Raw genomic sequence first — 26,828 nt, 5'->3', positions numbered from 1 at the left:
TGGATGCATTTGGGTAATGTTTTTCATATCAGCATTAAAATAGTAATATTATTTATCACCCTTTTTTATACATAGCAGTGACGAAATAATTTGCCACCATAAAGAAGAAATCATGCTTAAAAATTCTTTGCAAAATAGCAATCCAGGTAAGACTTTACATAGTGAATTGCTCTTGGTGGTCCTAACATAGGTAAAGTCAGAGTAAGGGTGTTTTGATAATGAAAGAACAATGAAGAAAAGAACACCAATGTGTAAATTGCATGTGCATTCATTTTCTTTCTTAATTTCTTTCTTTAGAGTCTAATGTTCAGAATGATTTAAGAAGTTAACTGTAGGTAATTGAAAATATGAGGCAGTATTATCTGAGAAGAAATTCATTATTTTAGTCATGACCCCTAAAATACCATGTGACATCTTTGTGTAATAAATACGAAAATGCTTTGTTAACTGTTTATTTAATTTTGAGAGAGAAAGAGAGAGAGAGAGAGAGAGAGAGAGAGAGAGCAGGAGAGGGGCAGAGGGAGGTAGACAGAGGATCCAAAGCAGGCTCCACCACTGACAGCAGAGAGACCAATGTGCGGCTTGAACTCGTGAGCTGCGAGATCACGACCTGAGCCAAGGTCAGATGCTTCACCAACTGAGCCATCCAGGTGCCCAGAGGAAAAAAAGATTTTTAAGTTAGTAGGTTTTATGTTTTCTCCATAAACATATTATAACCAATTGCACTTGCTATAAAAATGGATCTTTTATAAAATGTTTACAAATGGATTATATTTAGTAAATATTGTTACCTAGTGATTTGTCTCATTAAAAAATTAACCAGCGAGGGGCGCCTGGGTGGCGCAGTCGGTTAAGCGTCCGACTTCAGCCAGGTCACGATCTCGCGGTCCGTGAGTTCGAGCCCGGCGTCAGGCTCTGGGCTGATGGCTCAGAGCCTGGAGCCTGCTTCGGATTCTGTGTCTCCCTCTCTCTCTGCCCCTCCCCCGTTCATGCTCTGTCTCTCTCTGTCCCCCAAAAATAAATAAACGTTGAAAAAAAAAATTAACCAGCCCTAAAACTGGTAATCCTACAGGACTTTCCTGGTACCATAAACAAATGGCAAATCATAAGAACTGCAAAACTTAGCTAGTGTGCAGCAATGCCAATGAGATTGGTTTTTACAGATAGCTGCCAGTAGTACTGAAGAAAAGCAATGCCTTGTTGAGAGGCATAGGTTATTTCACATATTGTATCAACAAGGTCTCACCATTATCAACTTCACTCCTCATAAATCAAAACAGAAAGAGAGGGGCGCTTGGGTGGCTGCGTCGGTTAAGTGTCCAACTCTTGGTTTCAGCTCAGGTCGTCATCATCTCACAGTTGGTGAGTCGGAGTCCTGTGTCAGACTTCTCTGTCGGGCTCTTTGCTGACAGCTCAGAGCCTGTGTGGCATTTTCCCTTTTCCTTCTCTCTCTGCCCCTCCCCTGTACATGCGTGCTCTGTCTCTCTCAAAATAAATGAACATTTAAAAACAACAACAACAACACCAAATCCAGAATGAGATATGTTGACTTCATTAGAACAATGTTTTCTTCTGTTTCTTGGAGAATTGTCACGACAGTGTAATTTTGTCAGAATAAGATACTCTGTTGCCGTTAGTCAAAATTTTAGCTTCATAAGTATTCAAATAGGGCAACTTGGGCTCCAGGAATTATAATAAAAGCACAAAGATGTTTCACAATCACACACACACACACACAATGCTACTGTTGCTCCCTAGTTGTGGCACCTAGTGCACTGCACAATCTGAAAAGTAGGAAGAAAGCTTTAACCTGGTAGACTGTTACCAAAGACCTTCCGTAGGTTAGTTTTGGAAGTTACAGCAAAGGCAAAGATCGAGCAGACAGCGTTTGGATCATGAAGGTGCTCATAAGAGAATAGAGCTGTCCCTGCGGTTTTTGAAACAGAAAAGTTTCTGTGGTTTTTAAAAATAATTTTCAAAGGAATCATTTTTATTCACGTCCATTTGTTCACTTCACAAGTCACTCTTAAGTGCCTTTTAGCTACTAAGTGTTATCCTGTTGTAGAATACAAACATTCAAAAACCAGTCTCTGCACCCCAGGAGTTTGTTGTTATCCCTGTCATTTGTATTATGTACTCTCTTTAGTGCTTACTAGGTGCCAGAGTCTCGTAGAGCTTATAATTATCATTGTTTTTTTGTATTGGCATTTGTTCCAGTTACCGTAAGTTCACGGTGAGGAGTCAGAGTTTTCAAAGACTGGGTAGAATCTACGGTAAGCATGCAGGGTGAGTAGTTCAGTTTGCCAGGTAGAGAGGCAGAATGACAATGTTTGGCAGGACCAACATTTGTATGGTTGACAATGTTTGTAAACTGTCACGATTACGTGTTTGGCGGAGTACACAGCAGTGCAGAGGCGAAGGTGTACGAGTGAACTTAGCAGGATTTATGAGCAGTTGGGTTTTGCTGGTAGAAAACGTGTGCTATGGGAATGGTTGGGAATGAGGTGAATACCTAGGTAAGACAAGCTTATGGAAGTTTGTCAGTGCTATAGAAAGGAGTAGATCTTACCCGATAGGCCTTGGGAAGTTTCTTCGGTAGAATGCTTTTAGCGGCAAATAATAGGTGACTTCTAACAGCGACGAAAACTGTAGGAACCAGAAATGTTTTGATGGTTCGGTGATGTCATCAGGGTCCCACTCGTCTCTTGTTCAGTTTTGGAGTTGGTGGTGTTTTTATTTCTCCTTTCTGGGGTGGCTAATTAGCGACAGCTCCAGGTATCATACTCTCACATGGCAACATCCAGTGGGTGGGAAGGACTGCTTTTCTTTAGGTGTTTCTTTTCACTAGGAAGAGGCTTTCAGTAGCCTTCCTCTAGCATTTTAAAGACTAGGTTACATCACATACTCACTCCTAAACTGGTCCCTGGTAAATCAGGTACTGTGATTAGCTTAGAATAATCCTTTCTCTTTTTGAAGCCAGGGTGAGGCCACCTTCTTTGTGTATGGAGACAGCAATATCCAAATAAAGTTGTGATTCTCTAGCAAGAATGAAGAATATGGAAGGGCTCTTAGGGAGGGAGGCGGCAGTATTTGATGCAGGGAGTTTGGAGAATTTGAAGCCGAAGACTAAGAAGATTAGATTTGAGTTAGGACACTCTGGTTATGGCATAAAATACAGATCACCAAGCCTTTTTCCTAAAGAGCCAGTGAATATTTTAGGTGATGTGGTCTCTCAGCTCTGCCCTTGTAGTGTGAAAGCAGCCGTAGCAATATGTAAGTGAAGTCCTGGGACTATGCCCCAATAAAACATTATTTACAGAACCAGATGGCAGGTTGGATTTGGCCTGTGGCCGTAGTTTGCTGAGCCCTCATATGGAGGATAGGTTATAGGAAACCACATAAAGAGACTGGGAGGCAAAGGAAGCTCTTGTTTTCTTAGCCTGGTATTAGTCCATTGTGAAACTTTCAGCTGTGTAGATTGAAAACGTCAGGGGGTTCAGTTTATTCCATTAATTTTTTTTTTCTGGGCCTTGGGTCTTTCTCATTTGTTTTGCTGAAAATTTTTTATTCGTTTAAGAAATAACAATAATATTTGGTGGCTTTTTTTTCCCCTGTGAAAATCATCAGTTAAGAACTCATGTTTGACTAGGGCAGTGGCAGGGGAAAGATAAAGCAGAGACAGAAACAGTACAGTTAATATGAGTTTGTGATTCCTGAATATAAAAAGTTAGGGGGTGAGAGAGAACTCTCAGAAGATTCAGAGGTTTCCAGGTTGTGCACCAGCATTTAAATTGGACATGAAGAATGAGTAGGACTTTATCAGATGAACAGAGGAGAGCAGCAGGAACGAGGAAGACCAGTAGTTTTCTGTATACGTTGACTTTGATGGAATATCCATGTAGGATATTCTCAGTATTTGGATAATTGAATAATAGGAGTTTCCAGCTGGAGATAGACCTTCAAGATTGGAGGTGCAGATTTGAAATAATCTGCTTAGAATTATTAGGCAGAGTCATAGCTTGGATAAAGATTGAGCTTGTCCATGATGGAAAACATGGAGAATGAGAAGGCCAGTGAACAAACCCTGGGGATACCATTTTAGAGAGGATGGATGGAAGAATGGCAGTTAGTAAAGAAGACTAAGGAGTGCTAGGGAAAAAGTAGGCGAGGAATTAGAGGAAGTGATGTTGAGAAAATTTTCAAAAACTTCACGCAGGAGTATTTTATCAAATTACTAGAAAGAAAGTTGGATTTAACTTTTAAAAGTTCTCTGGTGGTAACCTTTTCAAAAGAACAATTTGTGAGTTAAGGCCTTTTATTTACGTGGTTGGTGCTTTCGGTGTCCAAACGTGGAAAAATAACATATCAACCAAGGTCCTATCTAACTTTTTGTAAATGCAACACCTACCCAGGCAGGGTCAAGGGAAAATGGTCTAGCCTGGTGAGTATACTTGCCCAGCATTTTTCCATAATTGTCAAAACCTAGGAGTCAAGTGTGAGGAAAAGTGTTGTCGTTCTTACCTGCTGCTTGTGGGAGTACTTGAGGTTTTCCTCAAGTCCTTGATGAACTCTTCTGGATGAATACTGGGACAAAAATCTGGCAGCAACAGCTGGAAGCGACTGTCAGGCCCTGTCTCTGGAATGGAATCCCGAGACAGCTGTATTTTTAATAGTTTTAAGTTTTGATCAGAAATAGTTTCTAGAGCAGCAGACTGGAGAAACCGACCTCGTGTCAATATGTTATTGCAGAAAACTAATATCATAACAAGGAGAAAATGTCAGGTGATGTGCTGAATCTACTAGTTCTCCGTAGTTTGGGAATTCTAGTGATGTCAGTAAAAAAGTCAATACGGGATTATTTTTGCTTGTGTCTTTTTTGTTATGTTTGAATACCTGACTGTATTTTGTTAGTGCTGTCTCTCTTTATTTTCTTTTGATTGGCCTTCTTCTGATATCTCTCCTTTTAGTCTGCCTTTCTGAATTTCATCCCTAAAGAAAGCTCTAAGGAAAATTGTCTTGGAATCTACTACTATTAGAATACATTTCCACCATATGCATGTTGAACATATATGTATATTTCCTTCTAAGGCATTGGGCTACCTAATCTCAAGTTTGTGTCATATTTATGAGTTTCTTAGGCAAAACGACTTTCTACCTGTACACACAGTGATGTGATAGTGATAGTGATAGTGTCAGTGATGATGCCCTGTCAAGATTGAAAGCATTTTCTGGATTGTCAGGTAGAAATTTTTGTAGGGTACAGTTTTAAAGTGAACTGCTTTAATATTTTTTTCACAAATTGGTAAGCTGTGACTTAACAAGAATATGTGGCCAATTGGAATACCAAGTTTTGAACCAATTATATAGAAGATAACTCACTTTGCCTTCACCCAAATGGGTCCTATTGATCTTCAATGCTCAAATCTGCTGTTTTCAGGGTGGAGTGGATAATTCCCCTGACAAGTTGGACACAGTAATTATGACTTTTTGATTATTTTGGCGATAACTGCCTTTAATAGGTGAACTATATTTTTAATTTTCTAAGAAATTAAGGAAACGAAACAAAAAGAATATAATCGGTAGTATGTTTTTATACTGGGTCTGATAGTTCTGTTTTTTCTAGAACGATCCCTGTTACTTCTTTGATTCCTATCTGCCAGAAAAATGAACTAAGTCCTAGTGAGTTGGAGGAAATGAACTTATTTTTCATATTTGAGAGGAACTTGTATATGGTAGAACATAGTGGCAACCACCAGGATTCTCTCTCTTGTTTTTCTGAGTAAAATAGGAGTGTTGCTTGTTTCACACTTTCTGACATCATGATTTCGTCTATTCCTTTGAAACCTTTCCTCAAATGGATATATAGGAATGTGGGAATTTTCTAGGCAAATACCAAGAAAAAGAGATTCCAGGACAGGTATTCTGTGACATAACCTTCTGACTGTAACCACGTGTAAGACATCAACCCAAATAATAAAAATTTCATATAACGCAGTTGTGTTAGAAGCTCCCCAACGGCACCCAGATTTGATTATTCACTAGAAGAGCTCACAGGACTCAGCATATAGTTGTACTCATGCCTGTGGTTTCGTATGGGGACAGGCTAGGAAGGCCAATCAGCACAGAGAAAAGGTGCATGGGGTGAAGTCCAGAGGAGACCAAGCGCAGGCTTCCAGGAATCCTTTCTCTATGGAGTTAGCAGGATGTGCTTAATTCCTCCAGCATGAAATTAGGACAGCACAAGTGAAATGTTGTCTGCCGGTACGAGGCTTATGGGTACTCAGTGCCCAAGGTTTTCATCAAACGCTAATCACATAGGCATCTTCTCCTTAGCATGTGCCACAATCCCAGGTTTCCAGAAGGAAATCAAGTGTACGGCCTTAAGCACATTGATTGTACCAGCACTTAGGCACAGTGAGCCACTCTTAACCAGCTAGGAAATGGTGGGAACCTTCCTTAAGTCCAAGATCCCAGGGAACAACCAAGGGCCAGTCATTCAAGGAGGATGTTCTGAGGGTAGCCATCTTTGGCCTGCTGGATGAAATCTGTTCTGCATAGGAATTATAGCCCTGACTTAATTTTTGGTGGTGTCTTAAAATTTTATTTTACTAGCAAGTAATATGATGGTTACCATGGTACTGGTTTCAGTTTCATCATCCATATGAAGTAGGTATTTGTACAAAAAAGACTAGGGCCATATTAGGTCATTATAATCTTTTTGATGTGATTAAGCTTTCATTATGATTCTTAGATACGATCAACATAATGATTTTTGATTTAAAATTAGAATAAAATCTCTTAATTATATGCAAAACCCAGGTTTGATTCATATAGTGCTGAATTCCTGTTTATAGTTATAAGATATTTGATCATATTCACCAATTGTTTTCTTTCCTAAGTATACAAGTAACTTTTGTATTTTTGTATTTTGCCTTATGTATTTTCATATAATTCCATATGGGAGACAGTACCCCTACTGTGTTACTTTCATATCTATCTTAATTTTCAAGGTGACTGTATCTTGCATTAATATATGGTAAGAGTAGCTTCAGTGGATACCGTGTTCTGTTGTTGTTGTTGTTGTTTACATTTAATGAGCCTTATTGTTACAGCAGTTTTAAGTTCACAGCAAAATATAATAGAAAGTACAGAGAGTCTCCATATACCATACCATGCTCCCGTACACACCTAGCCTCCCCTGTTGTCAACATCTTGCATGACAGTGGTCCATTTTGAGTAGTATCTTTTCTTCAGTTCCTCTGTTTAGTTTTGAGTGAGAGAGCATGCATGCGTGTGAGCAGCGAAGGGGCAGAGGGAGAGAGGAGAAAGAATCCTGTGCTGTCAGCACAGAGCCTGATGCAGGACTTGATCCCATGAACTGTGAGATCATGACCTGAGCTCAGATCCAGACTTGGACGCTGAACCAACTGAGCCACCCAGGCACCCTGACAACAGTGGTGTGTTTTATACGGACACTAACTCATCATTTTCAGGCAAAGTCTCTAATTTGCGTTAGTGTTCAGCCTTGGTGTTATACATTCTATGAGTTTTAAGAAATGTGTAATGATGTGAATCCACCTTTGTGGTATCATGTGAAAGAGTTTCACTGCCTTAAAGGTCCTCTGTGCTGTGCCCCTTTATCCCTACATTCACCCCAACCCTTACCTCCATAGTCTTGCTCTTTCCGGACTGTCATATAGTAAGAATCACACAGTGGGCATCTTGACTGTTTAGAAAATTAAAATTCCCCGGTAATTGAATGTAGGCATTCAAGATATTCTTTGCCCTTGGTTTTGTTTTGTTGCTCATCAGTAGAGGATCTGATGATACATGCCTTTCCATGAAAAAAAGCATGATTTCTCTAGATGTGTGTCACCTACTGGGGAGGGTTGAGAAAAATGACATCATGAACCACTACATAGCATTCACATTGGGATCATCCTCCTCTGTGATGTGCGGTGGGACTAGATAGACTCTCTAGCAATGGAAGGAGACAGTCTCAAGAGGTTAGAACTTTATCAAACTGGAATGCCAAATGCTTCTTACTTACCTTGCCATTGGAAATAAGGCCAGGGAGAGTCTGTTTGCTATGGTTTGGCCAGGCTGCAAAGTACAATAGCTATAGAGCACACTTTGTGAGGGGGTGTTTCATCCTAAAACTGAACAGTCTGTACTGAAGGGCTGGGGAAGTTCTGCCGTGTTACAGCAAAATAAAGATACTCTCTTTTAACTCCTCTAGTAGTGGAAGTCCAGAAAAATCATGCTAGTTTCAGTTTGACATTGTCAGCTTAGGATAATCATTCTCCTAACGATACCATTTTCCTTCAGTGTCATAGAGTCGGTCAGTGATGGTCATTGGAAACATCAGTTCACCTGTAGGTGTCAAATTCCGATAAAACCCATTCTTGCCTTTGGTCAATATAGAGGAGAAAGTAAGATTTCTTAGTGCTTTAAGCCTACCAATGGTATAAGTACCATTCAGTGTAGTGTGGTTTCCAGGTGTGGTCCCAAAGGAATACTTTTGAACAAATCATTAGCCATACACTTGTAATTTCCTATATTTTTCGATTGTTGATTAAACATGTATTTTGCTTTTTTCTTTAGGAACAGATAAGAATGCTGAGGAAGACTCTATAACCAGGTAGGATTTTTGTGCATTTGTAATCATGACATTTATTGGGGCACCTGGGTGGCTCAGTCGGTTCACGGTGTGACTCTTGATTTCAAATCGGGTTTGTGAGTTCAAGCCCCACGTCGGGTTTTGCGCTGACAGCCTCCTTGGGATATCTTTCCCTCTTTCTGTGTGCACTCACTCTCACAGTATAAAGGAATGAAATGAAATGAAACGGAAAATGGAAGGAAAGGAAAGGAAATGAATGAACTGAAAGTTATGTGTTTCCTAAGGGAACGCAGAGAACAAAAGCAGTTGTTGAGTCTTCTACCCTTGACTGGACATTATATCATATGCATAACATCTGTTAAGTTATATAGTCATTGCATAGCTTTGCAAAGTAGCTGTGTTATTGTAGCCTACTTTTAATTACTCTGGCAACTGTGGTTCAGGGAGGTTGATTACTCGCCCCATGATTCCATAGTTAATGAGTAGCTGAGGGGGTTTGCCCATCAGCCTGTGTAGCTTCCACATCTATTCTGTGGTTCCTCAGCAGCACTGAGATGAAGATACAGATCCTAGGACAGATCAACTCAGAATGTCAAAGGTAATGGTGTCGGAACTCTAATTTAGGGTTTTCTTAAGAAACCAGGTTAGTCCAAGCATTTGCCCTTATATGTTTGACCACTAGTGCTAACAAAAGTAATTAGTGCAGTGGTAACTAGTCCCTTGTTTTTACCATCAGAGATTTTAGGGTGGATGTCAGCTATGGCCATGGTGTCACGCTTTATACATAATAAGCGAGATCTAGTCAGGCAGCTCCTTAGATGTGGTGATATCCCCTCTTCTTGAGACAAATGAGTTTTCTGTAAGGGAAGGATATCTAGTTGTAGACCATGTTACGTTAATTAAATTCAGCCTCTATTTCGAGGATATTGCTCTATGATTCTCTGTTGCCTAGGTTCCCAGTCTGGTTTCCTTTTGGGCTAGTACCCTTGACTAGTTCTAGGAAACTTTTTCTTTTTTTCGAGATTTCTTTCCCCATGACTTTTCTGTACTGTGTTTTGGCCTTTTTACTTTCTTCTCTGGTTTTCTTGGTATTTCTTTTTTTTTTTTTTCCCATTAACTTTTCCACTTCTGCGAGCTAAGGACTCTCCATTTGTCCAGGCCAAATCAAAAGTACTTAGTATCTCAATATGTAGGTAACCTCAGAGATTACTTCATCAAAATACCCTCTGGTACTTCAACCTATGTTTAACCTCCTTGCCCAATGGTTGTTTACATGGAGAATTTGAAACTCAAAAGAGATTGAAGTGACCTATTTGGATATGATAAGTGACAGAAATGAGATTTAAATTCGGGTTTTGTTTCTCTCTTTCTTTCTTTCTTTCTTTCTTTCTCTCTTTCCTTTCTTTGTTTTTTGTCTTCATCTTGCAGGCAAATGTCTTAATAATAGAAAGCTGGGGAGCGGGTCTAATGAATACAATGAAGGATGGTAAGAATCGAATTAGCAGAGGAGATCAGGTTTCAGGAAGAACAACACTGAGTTGGATAGGAATAAGAGTTTTAGAAAAGATGTCAGAATATGGGGGTTTATGCCAAGTGACATAAAGATGAATGACAGGAATGAAGGACCCAGGATCAGGGGAGTTGTTTAGAAAGGCATATTCAAATAGAGAGTTCAAGAGGGTCCTGACCAGGTTTCTGCTTGTGTGTCTGTTGGTTTCATTGAAGGTGCGAGCATACCTCAGATTTTCTGATGAGAGAGATTAAAAATCATTTGAGCTGCTGGGAAGAGTCTGTTTACAGCAAATAGAAATATGATATCCTCTCCTTCCACCCCCACTTAGGGAGGAAGGCTTAGATCCTCTCAAGGAATTGCGGGTGGGGGGGTGGAGATTCTGAACTACAGAGATGTATGGCCCAAGACAAGCTGTCCCCTCACTCCACCTCTTTTCCTAAATCTGTGATGCCCTTCCCATGTACCTGTAGGGCTGGGCAGGGGTAGGACTGACTTGTCAAATCAGTAGGGGAGCTTCATCTGGATAGGTGATAACATGCCTATGTTGAGGTGACTGTGTGGATGACTGAGACTCCCAATTAGCTTGTTCTCCAGGAGCAGGACATGGCTCCTACCCTCAGTCATTTGAGCCCATCCTTGTTGTAGGAGTCTGTGCCTTCATAGGCTAAAGATTGAAAGGTTGGAGAATGTCACTGACCCGTGCCGAAGAGTGATGGAGGAGTGGGAGCTCATAGGGAAGAAAGTATTCAGGCAGCATAGAGAGAAATGGAGGCACAACTACCAGGACCATTTTGATCGCAGTCTCTCTCCTTGGGTAGCTGAATGCCCCTGAAGGCTTGGAAGGTCTTGCTAGTTCTTATGGACCTCAATAAGGCAAGACCAGTGTAGGAACAAAGTTGGCCTTGGGAACTTTTAATCTTTTAATCTCCAGTTAGTACTTCCACTCATCACATAGAAACCTTCACTTTGGTATATTTACTTAAATGGAGGTCTCCCTGACACACAATGTAATGTGTGATGCAACAACTCTGGATGTTCCACCATGCTCGCCATGAGTGTTGCTCCCATCTGTTAATGTATAATGCTATTACGATATCACTGACTAGATTCTCTATGGCGTTCCTTTGAGCCTTGTGATTTATTTACTCTGTAACTGGAACCCTGAACTTCCCTTTCCCCTTCACCCATTTTGTCCATCCCCCCTCTTCACCTCCCTCCTGGCAACAGTCAATTCTCTGCATTTATGGGTCTGTTTCTGCTTTTTTTCTGTTTGTTCATTTGTTCCCCTTTTTAGATTCTACATAGAAGTGAAATCATATAGGATTTGTCTTTCTCTGTCTGACTTATTTCACTTAGCCTCATACCATCTAGGTATGTCCATGATGTTGCAGATGGCAAGATCTCATTCTGTTTTATAGCTGCTTCTGTTTTATAGCTGCGTAATATTCCAGCGTGTGTGTGTGCGTGCGTGTGTGGTCTGTTCATGTATTGATGGACACTTGGGTTGCTTCCATATCTTGTCTATTGTCAATAATGCTATAATAAAGATAGGGGTGCATATATCTTTTCAAATTAGTATTTCCATTTCCCTTGGGTAAATAAATACCCAGTAGTGGAATTACTGGATCCTATGGTATTTGTCTTTTTAATTTGTTGAGGCCCCTCCATACTGGCTTTCACTCTGGTGATACCAATTTACATCCCATGAGCAGTGCACAAGGGTTGTTTTTCTCCACACCCTGAGCAACCCTTGTTGTTTCCTGTGTGTTGAAACTGAGCCATTCTGACAGATGTGAGGTGAGAAGTCATTGTGGTAACTTCTATACATTTAATTTTCAACCATTTCAGGGAATTCCCTGCCTGTCACACTTGGTTATGGAAACTCAGACTGGGTCTTTCCTGGAGATTTCACGGGTTAGGGGAGGTGGAGGCAAAATAGAGAACTGAAAGCTTTTTTAAAACAGGGTCCAAAGTATGAAAGACCTGTACCCTGGAAACCGTAAAACACTGATGAAAGAAATTGAAGATGATGGAAAGAAAGAGAAAGACATCCGATGCTCACAGAATGTAAATAAGAATACATATTTTTAAAGTGTCGGCACTACCCAAAGCGGTCTACCGATGTAATGCAATCGCGGTCAACATACCAACAGCATTTTCCACAGAGCTAGACAAACAATCCTAAACGTTGTATAGAACCACAAAAAAACCTTGAATGGCCAAACCAATATTGCAAAAGAGGAAAACTGGAGGTATCGCAATCTCAGATTTCAAGTTTTATTCCAAAGCTGTAGTAATCCAAACAGTATGGTGGGTACTGATGTAAAAAATAGCCACACAGCTCAATGGAATAGAACCGAAAACCCAGAAAGAAATCCACAACTGTATGGTCAGTTAATCTTCCACAAACAGGAAAGACTATCCAGTGGGGAAAAGGCAGTCTCTTCACCAATTGGTGTTGGGAAAACTGGACAAGCCACATGCCAAAGGATGAACCTGGACCAATTTCTTTACCATAGACAGAAATAAACTCAAAATGAATTAAAGACCTAAGTGTGAGACCTGAAACCATAAAAAATCCTTGAAGAGAGCACAGGCCGTCATTTCTCTGACGTTTGGCTGTAGCAACATTTTACTAGTTATGTCTCCTGAGCCAAGGGAAACGAAGCAAGAATAAACTATGGGGACTACATCAAACTACAAAGCTTTGCACAGTGAAGGAAACTGTCAAAACTAAAAGGCAACCTCTGGGATGGGAGAACATATTTGCAAATGTTTTGCAAATCCTGTAAAGGGTTAGTATACCCAATGTATAAAAACTTGATACAAGTCAACATCCCCCCCTCCAAAAAAGCCCAGTTTAAAAATGAGCAGAAGACATAACCACACATTTTTCCAAAGACAACATGCAGATGGTCAACAGACACATGAAAAGATGCTCCCCAAAACTACATCGAGATACCACGTTCACACCTGTCAGAATGGCTAAACTCCATGACACAAGAAGCAAGTGTTTGTGAGGATGTGGAGGCAAAGGAAACCTCTGGCACTGTTGGTGGAAATGCAAATGGGTGAGGCCCCTGTGGAAAACAGTATGGAGGTTCCTCAAAAAATTACAAACAGAACTATCCTATGATCCAGTAATTGCCCTACTGGATACTACCCAAAAGAATACAAAAACTCGAATTCCATGGGACACATGCACCCCTGTGTTTATTGCAGCATTATTTCCAATAGGCAGCGCAAGCGTCCATGGACAAACGAGTGAACGAAGAAGAAGTCCTATATGTATGTATGTGTGTGTATGTGTGTATCCATACACACATACACACACACACACACACACACACACACACACACTGGAATATTACTCAACCATAAAACAGTGAAATCTTGTCATTTGCAATGACCTGGTTGGAGCCCGAGAGTAGTATGGTAAGCAAAGTCAGGGAAAGAAAAATACCATATGATTTTACTCATGTAGCACTTAAGAAACAACAAATGAGCAAAGGGAGAAAAAAAAAAGGTAGAGACAAACTAAGAAATAGGATCTTAACTGCAGAGAACAAACAGATGGTTCCCAGAGAGGAGGTGAGTGGTGGGAGGGGTGAAAGAGGTGATGGGGATGAACGAGTGCCCTTGTCATGATGAGCACGGGGTGAACATGGAGTTGGTGAATCGCTATATTGTACAACTTAAACTAATATAACACTGGATGTTACTATTACTGGAATTAAAGTAAAACTTAATGAAAACAACAGAGGCCAACGTTTAATTATACCAAGAAACTTCGTTGAAGAAACAGATAGCTGACCTTTCCCTTAATTTTTGAAATTTTGTTTTTCAATAAATGAACATGTTTTTGTTGCATATTTTTGCTCTAAAGGCTTTCCGACAAACCTGGTCTTGATGATTCATGGCCTACATCAGCTAGCCAAGACTTCGATTTTGGTACCAAGGTAAAGTACCCTCCTGTGAAACTCACTTTCCTGCTCTGAATTTAGTTTTCTCCCTTATTTACTCTGAAAATTTACACAGTAGCCTGTGTATCATCATTTTACGTGTGTAACGGAAAGTTAGCAAGAACAAACCACTTTACAGATACATGACGCGTTGAATGTTTTGTTTTGTTTTGTTTTCCTTTGGTAAATCCTAGAGGTGGAGGCTGATCAAAGAATGGGCTGGAAAATATATAATGACCATGCAATTATATTGGGAAAAGCTTTCCCATAATGGAGGAAATATGACATTTGGTTAAGGATAAGGATTCTTACTGTGATAGTAGCATGACTGATAATACTCATGCCTAAATGAAATCTTACTGGATCCGAGTATCTATTGTAGGTTGTGCTCCGCCCCAGGCAATTTTTCTTTTGGTGAGATACAGGGTTTTCCTTTGTCTCTATCCTTTGTTCTACATTTAGACTAAAATAATATTAGAAAATGTAGAAATTTAGATGTTTACCTTATTTCTCAACATTTACCTTACAATAGCGTTCCCCTGTATTTTTGAAATAACTCCACGAAGAGTAAGTTACAATTGTGCATCTCCCTGAAGAATATGTATTTTGCTGAAAAGAGTAGCTCTATGAGCAGAGGCTCTTCATAGCCAAGTTGTCAAATTTCTAATTTCAGAAATCTTTCCTATTCTAGCTTTTAAAACTATCTCCTCCTAGTCCTTGTGTCAGATTCTAAAATTTAAAGTTTCAGACATCTGATATTTATTTAAATATTCATTCCAAAGCCCCTAAATCATTATAAGGTACTGGAGGTTAGGAAACATACTTGATTGACTCCTGGAGCTCCTAGAATAAAGTCTTGCTTGGAAGAAGCAATGTCATAGTTTTTGAATGTGAATAAATGAGTAGGGAAATGGAATTCCGTAGAATGGAATTTGAAAGTAACGAAATACACATGATATGTCACAATTAAATATGTGAATTTAAAAAGTAAGGCTTCAGTTTATATTCCGTTTTGGTGTTTTATATGTAAAAACGCAAATGAATTATATTGAGGAAATCAGGAGTTACATAAGAAAGAAGGTTACAGTATATTTTTAGTATCCTCCCATTGTGAGCTTAGAATTGCAGAGAAAAACTCCTCAGCCTTTGTTTTGTTAACCCCATCTGTGTCCCATTACATACATCCTTTGAAGGTTCACATTTCTTCCTAGAATTCTCATTCCCAATTCTTCCTCCATAGTGAAAGTTGATGTGTTAGGAACCTTTCTTGTTCTGTTCTTTTGTTAGTGTAGTAATAATTTATAGCTCTTAGGAAGTGATAGATGCCAGTAATTGAACAATTTATTTTAGAGTGAAAAAAATTAAATTCTTCATTACAGTATTTATAACTAGATAACTGTAGAGTGATAAAAGTCAGTATTATTAGGGGTATTCTGTGAATCAAAGACTGTTTTATGTACACATCATATATATATATACATATACGTATATACATATATATACATATACATATACATATACATATACATATACATATATGCATATATATACACACATATATCTTTAAAAGGGTTAAAAGAGACTATTGTCCATAGTATATTCCCAATCCTACCTATGTACCTGTTGAAAAATGTATGTTGTTTCCACTTACCTTATTTTGCTCACATTTTTCCTTTTCTTCCTTGTCTTAAGCTCATGCTTGATTGATTGGTCATGTCTTATTTTTTTTTTCCTTTTTTCCTCTTCTCCCCCCATGCTTTTTAAGGTATTTTTTAAAATTTTTTAAGTTTATTTTTTGGAGAGAGAGAGAAAGAGAGAGAGAGAGAGAGAGAGCTAGCAGGGTAGGGGCAGGGACAAAGGGAGACACAGAATCCAAAGCACGCTCAAGGCTCTGAGCTGTCAACACAGAGCTCAATGTGGGGCTCAAACCCACAATCTGTGAGAACATGACTCATGAGCTGAAGGTGGACGCTGAACTGACTGAGCCACCTACGTGTTCCCACCACCATGCTCTTTTTTAATCGTTTACCCCTAGCCTAATGTTTCCTTGCAGAAACCATTTCTTTAGTGTCTGTTCTTTTAGTCCATCACTTTCTGTCAACTCCATTGTCAACATATTGGTTATTGAATTCTACTGTCTGTGTGTGGTTTTCATCCATGACTCATTGCCCCACAAGGTTTATTATTCTTTTTTTCTCTATCCTGGAAGGAGGTGAGCTAAATGTTTTTGTAATGTTTGTATTTCTCTTGGAAAGGGAGGGAGAGAGGGAAAGAATGAGCAAGTGCTCGTTGTTGGGATCTGAAAATATGCAAGGTATGATCTCAGTCCTTTTATATTTGTGGAGGGCTGTTTTGTGACCCAGGATGTCATTGATATTGGAGAGTGTTCTATGTGCACTTAAGAAGAATGTGCATTCTACTGCTGTTAAATGAAAAGATCTCACTGCATCTGTATTGATATCTATGTATATAAATGTATATGTTAAGTCCAATATGTATCTATGTATATCTGAATACATCTGGTCCAATGACACATTGGATCTGTGTTTCCTTACTGATTTTCTACCTTGATGATCCGCCTATTGCCATGCGTGGAGTCTTAAAGTCGGCTACAATCATGCTATTTGTATGTATACATTTATTCATGTTTGTGATGAATGGATTCATCTCTGTGGGCCTTTCACTTTGGGGACATGAACATTTGCAATTGTTAGCTCCTCTTGATGGATAGACCCCTTAATTATGATAAAATGCCCTTCTGAATCTGTTACTACAGTCTTTGGCTTAAAATCTAGTCTGTCTGGTGGAAGTATGGCAACTCCAGCTTTCTTTGGACTTCTAGTAGCATGATAGGTGGCTCCCATTACCTTCACTTTGAATCTGGAGGTGTCCTGGGGTCTAAAATCAGTGTCTTGTTGACAGCATATAGATGGATCTTGTTCTTTGGTTTTGTTTTGTGTTTTATCCATTCTGATTCCCTGTGCCTTTTGATTGGGGCATTGAGTGCATTCACATGCAGAGTGATTAGTGAAAGATACGGATTTAGTGTCATTGTGTTATCTGAAGGTTTCATGCTTTAGGTGAGGCCTCTGGTCCTTTGTAGTCTCTGCTGCTTTCCACTCACAGAGTGGCCCCTTAGGAGCTCCTGCAGGGCTGGTTTAGTGGTCATGAACTCCATTAGGTTTTGTCTGTCTGGGAAAGCCTTTGTCTCTCTTTCTATTCTAAATGACAGCCTTGCTGGGGAAAGGAGTCTTCGCTGCATATGTTCCCATTCAGCACATTGACCGTTTCCTACCCCTCCCTTCTGCCCTGCCAAGTTTCATGGGACAGGTCTGCTGCTACCCTTATGTGTCTTCCCTTGTAGATTAAGTAAGACCCGTTTGTCCCTAGCTGCTTTCAGAATTCTCTCTTTATCTTTGTAGTTTTCTGGTTTCGCTATGACATGTCGTGGTGTTGACCTGGTTTTGTTGATTTGGAAGGGAATTCTCTGTGCCGCCAGGACTTGGATGCCTGTTTCCTTCCCCAGATGAGGGAAGTTCTCAGCTCTAAGTTGTTCAAATAAACCTTCTGCCCCTTTCTCTCACTCTTCTTCTTCTGGGACTCCTGTGATGTGGCTGTTACTTCATCTCACCGAATCACTTAGGTCTCTGGTACCTGCCTCGTAGTCTAGTAATTTCCTTTCTTTCCTTTCTCTGCTTCATCTTTGTCCATAATTGTATCTTCTATGTCACCTATTCTGTCTGCTGCTTCTCCCATCCTTGCTGTCACTGCATCTAGTTTATTTTGTATCTCCTTTACAACATTTCATTTTCGGCATTCATCGTGATGATTCGTTAGTTCCTTGATCTCTGAAGCAGCTTGGTTTCAAGCCCAGCTATGAGTCTTCTGAGTGTTATTCCAAAACCTTGATGAGATATATGGTTTCTGTCTCTTTCAAGCACTTCTCTGGCTGTCTTTCTTCGTGGAATTTTTTTTGTTGAGGAGAATTCTTCTGATTTGTCGTTTTGGCTAGTTTCCTGTCCTTTATGTGTTTTACTAGCTTGTTCTGTGTCCCACACCTGCGAGTACTACCATATTACAGAGGGGTCCTACACTCTCCAGGGCCTGACAGTTGAACACGTGTTTTTGGAGTGTGTCGTGTACACTCTGTTGGTGCGTCTTTGGCTGCTTTTCTCGCTACTTGGAGTGGGGGTTTGGGCCTTCCACCAGGTGTGCTTTGATTTGTTTGTTGAAGCAATCCTGGAAAAAAGGAGAAGAGGGTGGTGAAGAATCCTTAGCCCAAACAAGAGAGAAATGACAGGAGTGGAAAAAAAGACCAGGCAGTGACTCAAAGGAGCTGTAGGGCTTAATCCGGAAAGAGAGGGAGGAAAATGAAGAAGGAGACCTGGAAAAGTATAGAGAACGTGCCTGATGAAACCAACAAACAAAGAACCGAACAGAAGAACAAAGGGAAAATATAAATATATATAAAGAGCTTTGACCCAAAGTCAACCCGAGACTACTAGGCTGATTCCCCAGGGAGAAGAGGAAAGAGGAGAGTAGAAAGAGAAAAAAGGGGAAAGAGAAGAAAGGGAAAGAAAAGGAAAGAAAAGATGGGCGCCTGGGTGGCTCAGTTGGTGAAGCCTCTGACTCTTGAATTTGGCCCAGGTCATGTTGTCGCTGTAGGTGGGTTTGAAACACCCATCAGGCTCTGCAGTGAGAGCATGGATCCTGCTCGAATTCTCTCTCTCTCCCTCTGTCAGCACCTCTCCTGCTTGATCACTGTCTCTCTCTCTCTCTCTCAAAATAAAGAAATAAGCATTAAAAACGAAAAGAAAAAAAGAATAATAATTCAAATGAAAACAAACAAACAAAGATAGAAAACCAGAGGAGCGTTGTCTATTGGTGCCTGGGACTGGTGGCTGTGCTGGTCTAGGGGAGGGGCTGTCTGGTCCCATCAGTGTCAGTCTCACTCCCATAGAGAAGCAGTTACCAGGCACAGAGAGGCAGGGTTTGGTGTAATAGGCCTGGCTCCACTGAGGCTCACTGTCCGTTCCCTGAAGCCCCACGATATTGGTCGTGGGGAGAGAAATGGCGACACCCCAATCTCTCCTGCCCACACGAGGTGTCTCAAAACTCACTGTTCAGGCCGTCCTCACAGAATAGCCTGGGGGGCCAGCTTGCCTTGCTGCACAGTCTCCTGTGCTCCCTGAGCGCTGAGCTGGGATTCAAAACCCTGTAGGATCCCGCTTTGCTCAGACCTGGTTCTGGAGTAGCGCCACTCTGCGCAGTGGACAAAGGGCCTCTGGCTCGTGCCTGCAGGTTCTTTTTCCCTTGGGGAGGGCAATACCTCCTCTTTCCACCATACTCAAGGTGTTCTCTCCCAGTGTTTCCCTGAGAGCCTAGGGGCGGCTCCCTCCTCACCAGGCATGGGAGGTGGCAGCTCTGGTCTAGAGAAAGTCTGGCAACCTTGAAAATTCTGTTTTTTAGCTTCTAAGGCTGTTTTGCAAAGTAGAAACTGGCTCTCTGGACATCTCCTTGGTCTGTGGTCCAGACAGGTTTTCTCATATCCAAATACACTTCCCACAGCCTCTCTCTCTCTTCCTTTGCTTCTCCACCAAAGGGCTTCCCCGACTCCATGCCTGAGCTGCCCATTTTATTTCTCCCAACTCGCATACACACCCTTCTGTCCTGCCAAGCTGTCTCTTTGCACCTGTGGAGATTTTCCTGTCCCTCTGCATCCTGTATTGCTGGTATTCCAAGTGTTGTCACCTCAATACTGCTGTGTTTGAGGGACAAGGGAAATGCTGATCCCCCTCCTCTGCCATCTTAACTCCTCCCGCCTCCTTTTACTTTCCTTTTCACAATTTCACAGTTCTGTGTAGGATTGCATTATTCTATCACTTTAATTGTTTTATAGATATTTACGATGGCCTTTTCTTACTTGAACTTCATTGATCTCAATTTTCTTTTTGTTTTTTTAAAGTTTATTCATTTATTAATTGGAGAGAGAGAGACAGAGAGAGCACATGTGGGGAGGGGTAGAGAGACAGAGGGTGAGAGAGGAAATCCCAAGCAGACCCTGCACTGTCAGCGCAGAACCAGACGGGTGGCTTGAACCCTTGAACTGTGAGATCATGACTGGAGCCAAAATCAAGAGTCAGGTGCTAACTGAATGAGGCATTCAGGCGGCCCTAACATTTTCTTCGTAAGTCCCCTGGGTACTTTAAATTTAATATGCCCTAGTTTCAAGACATTGTTTCTGACCCTTTCCCTTTCCTCTTTCCTGACTGTAATCTGCTCTGTCCTTTGTGTTCCCTAGCCTCAAAAATAGCAGCCCTGAAACAGGAAAAGTCCTGGACTCCGAACTCCCCTGAAATGACCGCATCCAGTCACTCACCACATTCGATATTTTGTACCTGCTTACCATTTTTCGTATGTTATTCCCGTAATTCACTCGCTCACCTATAATTTTGCAGTTCTCTTCTGGTTTTGCTTCCTTTACGTTCATCCTACATTGCTGCCAGAGTGACCTTTCTAAAATATACTTGTGACGATGTCACTCCTCTGCTTATCCAATGGATCCCCATTACCTGAAGGAGAAAATTCACGTTCTAGCATAACACTGCTCTTTTTTCTTTTTTCTTTCTTTCTTTCTTTTTTTTTTTTTTTTGGTTTCGTCCTGATGTTCCAATAATATCTCTCTATCTATCCCATTCCCAATAACTCTGTTCCAGTTTTGCCATATTGCATAGGTGTTGTCACTTACTATATTATTTCATAGTTGATCCTTTTGCTCATTCTAGAATGCCCTTCACACCCTCCCCGTGCACTTTGTCTGTCTTTTAAGATACAGCCCTATCTTCCCAGCTGAGCTGGGAAGTTTGCTGAGCTTCCCAAAGGTAAGTGTTTTCTCCTTTGTGCGTTCACTGTACGTGATTCACTTCCCTTGCAGAACTAGTGGATGGTATTGTTCTGTCCTTACCTGTTTTCATGCATCTCTACTGCTACTAGTGTATAGTACAGGCTCTGTCTTTTATTTATATTTCCAGCTCGTCCCCGGATCGTGGCTATGACTTGACAGATACAGTATGTGCTTGTCTTTCTGAGTGGGTGAGTGCTTGACCAAATGAATTAATGTGATGTTTTTCTGAAGTTGGGTTTTTGTTTTGTGCTGTTTTTCTAGGAAGGAACAGCAAAGTCAGCAATGGAAGCAAAGCAAGATGGTGTTGGTATTATTGAAAATGTGCCACCAGAACAGTTAATGACAGTTTGACTTCTGCTGGTGGAGTGCATAAAAATTACAGAAGCGGTAAGCTAGTGAATCTCCGTGAGTTGTTTTCCTATGATTAAATGCTAGTATGAGAAAAATCTGAAAGTATGCAGATCCAAATATATTATCCTTTTTTCCTGAAGATATTTTTCTGTTGCTATCTTTCTTTACAAGTATCCCAAGTACTGCCCCCTTTTGCTTCCGGAAAATCTTGAACCCCCTGAACATCTTTTCTGCTATTGCTTTTATTTTCTTGAAATAGTCATGAATGGAGATAGACTTGTGTCTGTGTTTACAATTCATAGTAACACATGTTTTATCTGTAACACGTTAATTTATCTGTGACCGTATCCTATAGATATGATGTCAGCATTAGAATTGGGAGAAGAGGAAGATGTAGAATCACCTTCTCTTCCTGAGGTACTGTCTTCTTATTTTTAAGTATAAGCATGGAGGAGTGATGGTAAAACGTCCACGAGGTGCTTTGACTTTGACTTTTGGATAATTAAAATAACATCGCAGTCATACTTGCAGTAATATAAGTAAAGTAATGATGACCTATTCTAAGGTGACAACTAGGGAAGGAGGTAAAAAGGTCCTGATCTCTTAGGCCCAGGCAGCTGCTGCATAATGCTGCAAGCGCTGTATTTGAAATCAAAAGACATGCTAGCATCTTGGTTCCGTCACCTCCTAGCTGTGGGACCTTGGAAAAACTTGCTTGAATGCCAATGACCTCATTCCTAAAAATGGCACTAATACCCACCTCTTGGTTATGTGTAATGAACAAATGTGGCAACGTTTTGTAACCTGTAAAGGGTGCTATAGAAATAGAAGACAAAATGATCACAGTGGCATGTATTGACTTAGTAAATATTGGGGATGCTTTTTTTTTTGGTGAATGTTTGTTTATTGTTGAGAGGGGATGGGGGGACAGAAGATCCGAAGCAGGCCCTGCACTGAGAGCAAGGAGCCCAATGCAGGACTTGAACTCATGAACTGTGAGAACATGAGCTGAGCCAAAGTTGGGCACCTAATTGACTAAGTCACCCAGGCCCCCCAAGAATACTTGTTTTAAATGTGACGATGTCTGAAGGCCAATAAAGTGGCAGTAGTGTCCAGAAAAGAATGGGGAAGTAGGAATGGGTGTTTGATTTTCTAATCTGGGGCTATGTGAAGTTCCTGTAATCTCTTAGTGGAGGCATCATATAGGTATACAGTGGACCCTTGAACCAGATGGGTTTGGACTCTGGGAGTCCACTTACACACAGATATTTTTCAGTGAATAGAGTACCATCCTGTAAATGTATTTTCTGTTCCTTATGATTTCTTTTTCTTTTCATTATTCCTTTTGAGAGAGAGAGGACAGAGCACGTGGGTAGGTGAGGGCAGGGTGAGAGAGAGAATCTTAAGCCTATTCACACTGCCAGTGCATTTCTTTCTCTTTGATATTAATTGATTTGGCTGCTAATAATTTAAAGTTATCCAATTCTCTAGTTATTAATCTTTAAAAAGTACTCAAATGCACTTTAGTGCTCGTTATAAGGGATGGTAAGCTAAATAGTTTTTAAGGTTTGTAACATTAAAAATCATCTAACTTAACTTTTTGGTCGATTTAACATGTAATGAATTGTTTAGTTCCAAGAACTGACAAGCTTAAGTTTATGAGTTCATATTTTCCTTCTGTCTTAGGCTAAGGCAAGTTAGTTTTCACTTCTTACAGGAAGTTACAATCCAGTGACTTGGGAACAACTAAACATAGATTAAGAAAGTTAACAGTAAAATTGTAATTATTTTCTCATTTTTCTTTGTCCGTACTTGATTACTTAAGGATAAGGTGTTTTTACAAACATGTATCCTGGCAGAAAATTCATGTGCAAATCCAAACAAGGAAATTAACCATCCGTTTTTGCAACTGCAAAAAGTGACTCAAGAACCAGCAATGGATAAGGAATGTGATAGGGAGCATGATATATCTGTATATTTAAGACACGCTTCTATGCAAAACTTTGAGGAAATGTGGATCAAATAAGGCAAATTGGACTGGAAAAAGAGCTTAAAACTCATCACCAGTGAGTGAAAGCAGAAGTTTGGTGAAATTTGTTAACCATACAGCATTCCTACTCATCTTGAAGAAGAACCACCACAGGGTCACTCTAACAAGGAACCAACTGAAAGGAAATGCCTTTGAATTGGACAAATACGGAAGAAGATGCATTTGGAGTGTCTGTCTCGGTAGTATTTCAGGCATTTCCTGAACAAAAAGAGCCTAGTCTTGAAAATGTCCTTCTCTCTCATTCATACTCTGGGTCCCCAGAATATGCTTGCCAGTCATCTTCTAAGCTTTCTTTAAGTGAAAGCAAATCATCAGGGACATATAAATCAAAACCACACTGAGCTATCACCTCACACCGGTCAAGAGTGGCTAAATGAACAAATCGGGAGACTATGGATGCTGGCGAGGATTGTGGAGAAACAAGAACCCTCTTGCACTGTTGGTGGGAATGCAAACTGGTGCAGCCACTCTGGAAAACAGTGTGGAGGTTCCTCAAAAAATGAAAAATAGATCTACCCTATGACCCAGCAATAACACTGCTAGGAATTTGCCCAAGGGATACAGGAGTGCTGATGCATAGGGGCACTTGTAACCCTATGTTTATAGCAGCACTTCCTTTTTTTTTCTTTTTTTTAAGGTTTTTATTTATTTTAGAGACAGAGAGAGACAGAGCATGAGCAGGGGAGAGGCAGAGAGAGAGGGAGACACAGAATCCGAAGCAGGCTCCAGGCTCTGAGCTGTCAGCACAGAGCCTGACGTGGGGCTCGAACCCACAGACTGTGAGATCATGACCTGAGCTGAAGTCAGACGTTTAACCGACTGAGCCACCCAGGTGCCCCTATAGCAGCACTTTCAGCAATCGCCAAATTATGGAAAGAGTCTAAATGTCCATCACCCGATGAATGGATAAAGAAATTGTGGTTTATATACACAATGGAATACTACTTGGCCATGAGAAAGAATGAAATATGGTCTTTTGTAGCAACGTGGATGGAACTGGAGAGGGTGACGCTAAGTGAAATAAGTCATACAGAGAAAGACTGATACCATATGTTTTCACTCTTTTGTGGTTCCTGAGAAACTTAACAGAAGACCATGGGGGAGGGGAAGTGGAAAAAAAAAAAAAAACAAAAACAACCTTAGAGAGGGAGACAGCCAAACCATAAGAGACTCTTACAAACTGAGAATAAACTGAGGATTGATGGGGGATGGGAGGGAAGGAAGGGTGGGTGATGGGCACTGAGGAGGGCACCTGTTGGGATGAACACTGGGTGTTGTATGGAAACCAATTTGACAATAAATTTCATATTAAAAAAGAAAGAAAGAAAGAAAGAAAGAAAGAAAGAAAGAAAGAAAGAAAGAACATCAGACTATGAAAATGAGAACAAACCAGACATTGAGCATCTTTTTAACAACAATGAGGATTTTTAAAATGATATAGAAAATAAAAAAAGCAAGGATCCCACTAGTTACATTTAAAGTGAAAGAAGGCCAAGAGTTTGACATTCAAATGGCAAAAAATATGGACCAAAATACCACCGCTTGTAAATTAGACCTCAGTCTAGTTATTCAGAGAGCCTTTTTGATTTGTGGCTTGCCTGCTGCGATGTGATGAAACGCACGGTTCAAACAAAAAGGGATGATATTTCTGCGGTCACAAACACGAGAAAACAAACCAGTACAAGACTTTTTTCCAGAAGCCATTATATGCAGATAATGCCAGTACTCATAACTATAAAAGTATTGATTCTGAATTAGAAATCGTGAGTTCTTCTTCAGCATCTAGTTTTCCAGCATCTGAAGTATATCTAAGTGAAGACTTACATCAAGATATGCAAAGGTTTAAGAATGAGATAGGCATGTCACAAGTAGAGTTCCTGTCTTTGGAAAGAGAGGAAGTTCAACCTGCAAAAGAGATAGAGGTCCACCTTGCTGTTACTCTTGTTTTTTCTCTTTAGCAATTATCTAATCCATTCTGATTTTCCACTCAAGAGAACAAGAGTGTGCATACGATGGAATTGTCTAAATAAGTAATTGTGTCTGGAAATAGATTATTTCTGCTATCTAACAAATAGGAGTTCAGGAAAACATTCTTATGATTTGTTTTCCTTGAAGTTTCCGTGTCAGTCTTCCAAGTAGTATATGAACTGGGAAACTAACTTAGCTATGTAAGTACCATGTGACCTCATGAACCAGAATAAACATAAAGAAACTGCTTAAAAAACATAATAATCTCCAGGTTTTTTAAAAAACATATTGGCGTAAATGTAAATTGCATTTCCATAAACAATAAAATGGGAAAGAAGCAATAACTAAGAGAAGGAAGATACACAAATGTTCCCAGCTAAGGCAATCTATTGCTTCAGTATGTGTCTGTAGACTCTGGGTCTAGGGTTCTTGCTTGTCTAGCTACACAGCAGCAGGATGCAGGATTACAATGGGAGAGACGGCTAATGTCCCGGAGAACACAGGAGCCCAGATTAAGGGTCCTTGCTCTGTTTTTATTAGGATCAGAAGGCTTCCAAACATGGTGATGGACGTGCCCAAAGACACAATCAATCTGTGAACATGAACTCATGGGCATAAGGGAAAGGGGGTTTGAAGATATAGGGTGTTAGGGGTTTGGGTCAATATAAAACAAAATCCTGGCGCCTGGCAGATGGTTGTTAACAGCAGACCTGAGGCAGCTTCTCTGTTTATCTTAGCTAGTCTAGGGGAGAAGAAGGATGCTACCTCAGGATCCACAAGGCACCTTTCTTTTGCTAATTAGCTCCCCTCTGGGCATCTTCACCCTGCAGCCTACCGCCTATAGCCCTATTTACCTGTTTACCTAATTTGGTCCTTCCTTCCTGTGAAAGCAGCTTTCTGCCATAGTACTAAATTGGGGAGTGTGTCCTCCTGCATATCTAATCTGGTTTCCCTCACACACCTTTGTCTTGGAGCCTTTGCCCCGCCCTCTGTCTACTTAGTTACCTAATCTTGTTTACCCAAACTTGGGTGTGAGCATCCTATGGCTTTGTAATTTTTTATGCCTGGTTAACCCATCAGTGCAGGCTGAGGGAATTCCTAAGCTTATTGCCCACAAATATATGCAGTCTTGTCTGCTTTACTCACAATCTTGGAACTTAGAATTTCAACATGACCCCTTTGACATAGGCTTAATAACAGCTATTTGTATTATCACCGCTTTTTTCCCCACAGTTTTTAAATCATCATTCTCAGGATGTCTCTGTTGAGTCAAACCTTCACTTTATGTTCAATAAAGTATGATACCTTTCGGCCTGTATGATTTTTACCATGTAGGTAGCATAAACCTTCAGCAAAGCTTCAGTATTGAACTCCAAGGGAGAAAACTGAGTTTTGAGATGTGTGGAGTTTAGAAATAGACAAAACCTAGAGATACCCTCCTTTAGAAGAATAAGTAGCTA

General features: G+C 40.5%; 1 protein-coding gene across 1 annotated transcript in view; it reads left to right on the top strand.

The window, feature by feature from the left end:
- Positions 1-26,828, top strand: part of LOC106988283 (ankyrin repeat domain-containing protein 26-like) — a 109,039-nt gene that overhangs the window by 15,787 nt on the left and 66,424 nt on the right. The window contains 7 exon segments of the mRNA XM_053206708.1: positions 76-146; positions 8,605-8,641; positions 9,165-9,218; positions 14,020-14,092; positions 21,261-21,333; positions 21,336-21,386; positions 21,706-21,767. Coding sequence (XP_053062683.1) covers positions 76-146; positions 8,605-8,641; positions 9,165-9,218; positions 14,020-14,092; positions 21,261-21,333; positions 21,336-21,386; positions 21,706-21,767 — 421 coding nt within the window.

The sequence above is a fragment of the Acinonyx jubatus genome, chromosome D3, assembly GCF_027475565.1.
Source record: "Acinonyx jubatus isolate Ajub_Pintada_27869175 chromosome D3, VMU_Ajub_asm_v1.0, whole genome shotgun sequence".
NCBI lineage: Eukaryota > Metazoa > Chordata > Mammalia > Carnivora > Felidae > Acinonyx > Acinonyx jubatus.
The sequence above is the reverse complement of the archived record's forward strand: the minus strand, read 5'-3'. Positions and strand labels throughout refer to the sequence as shown.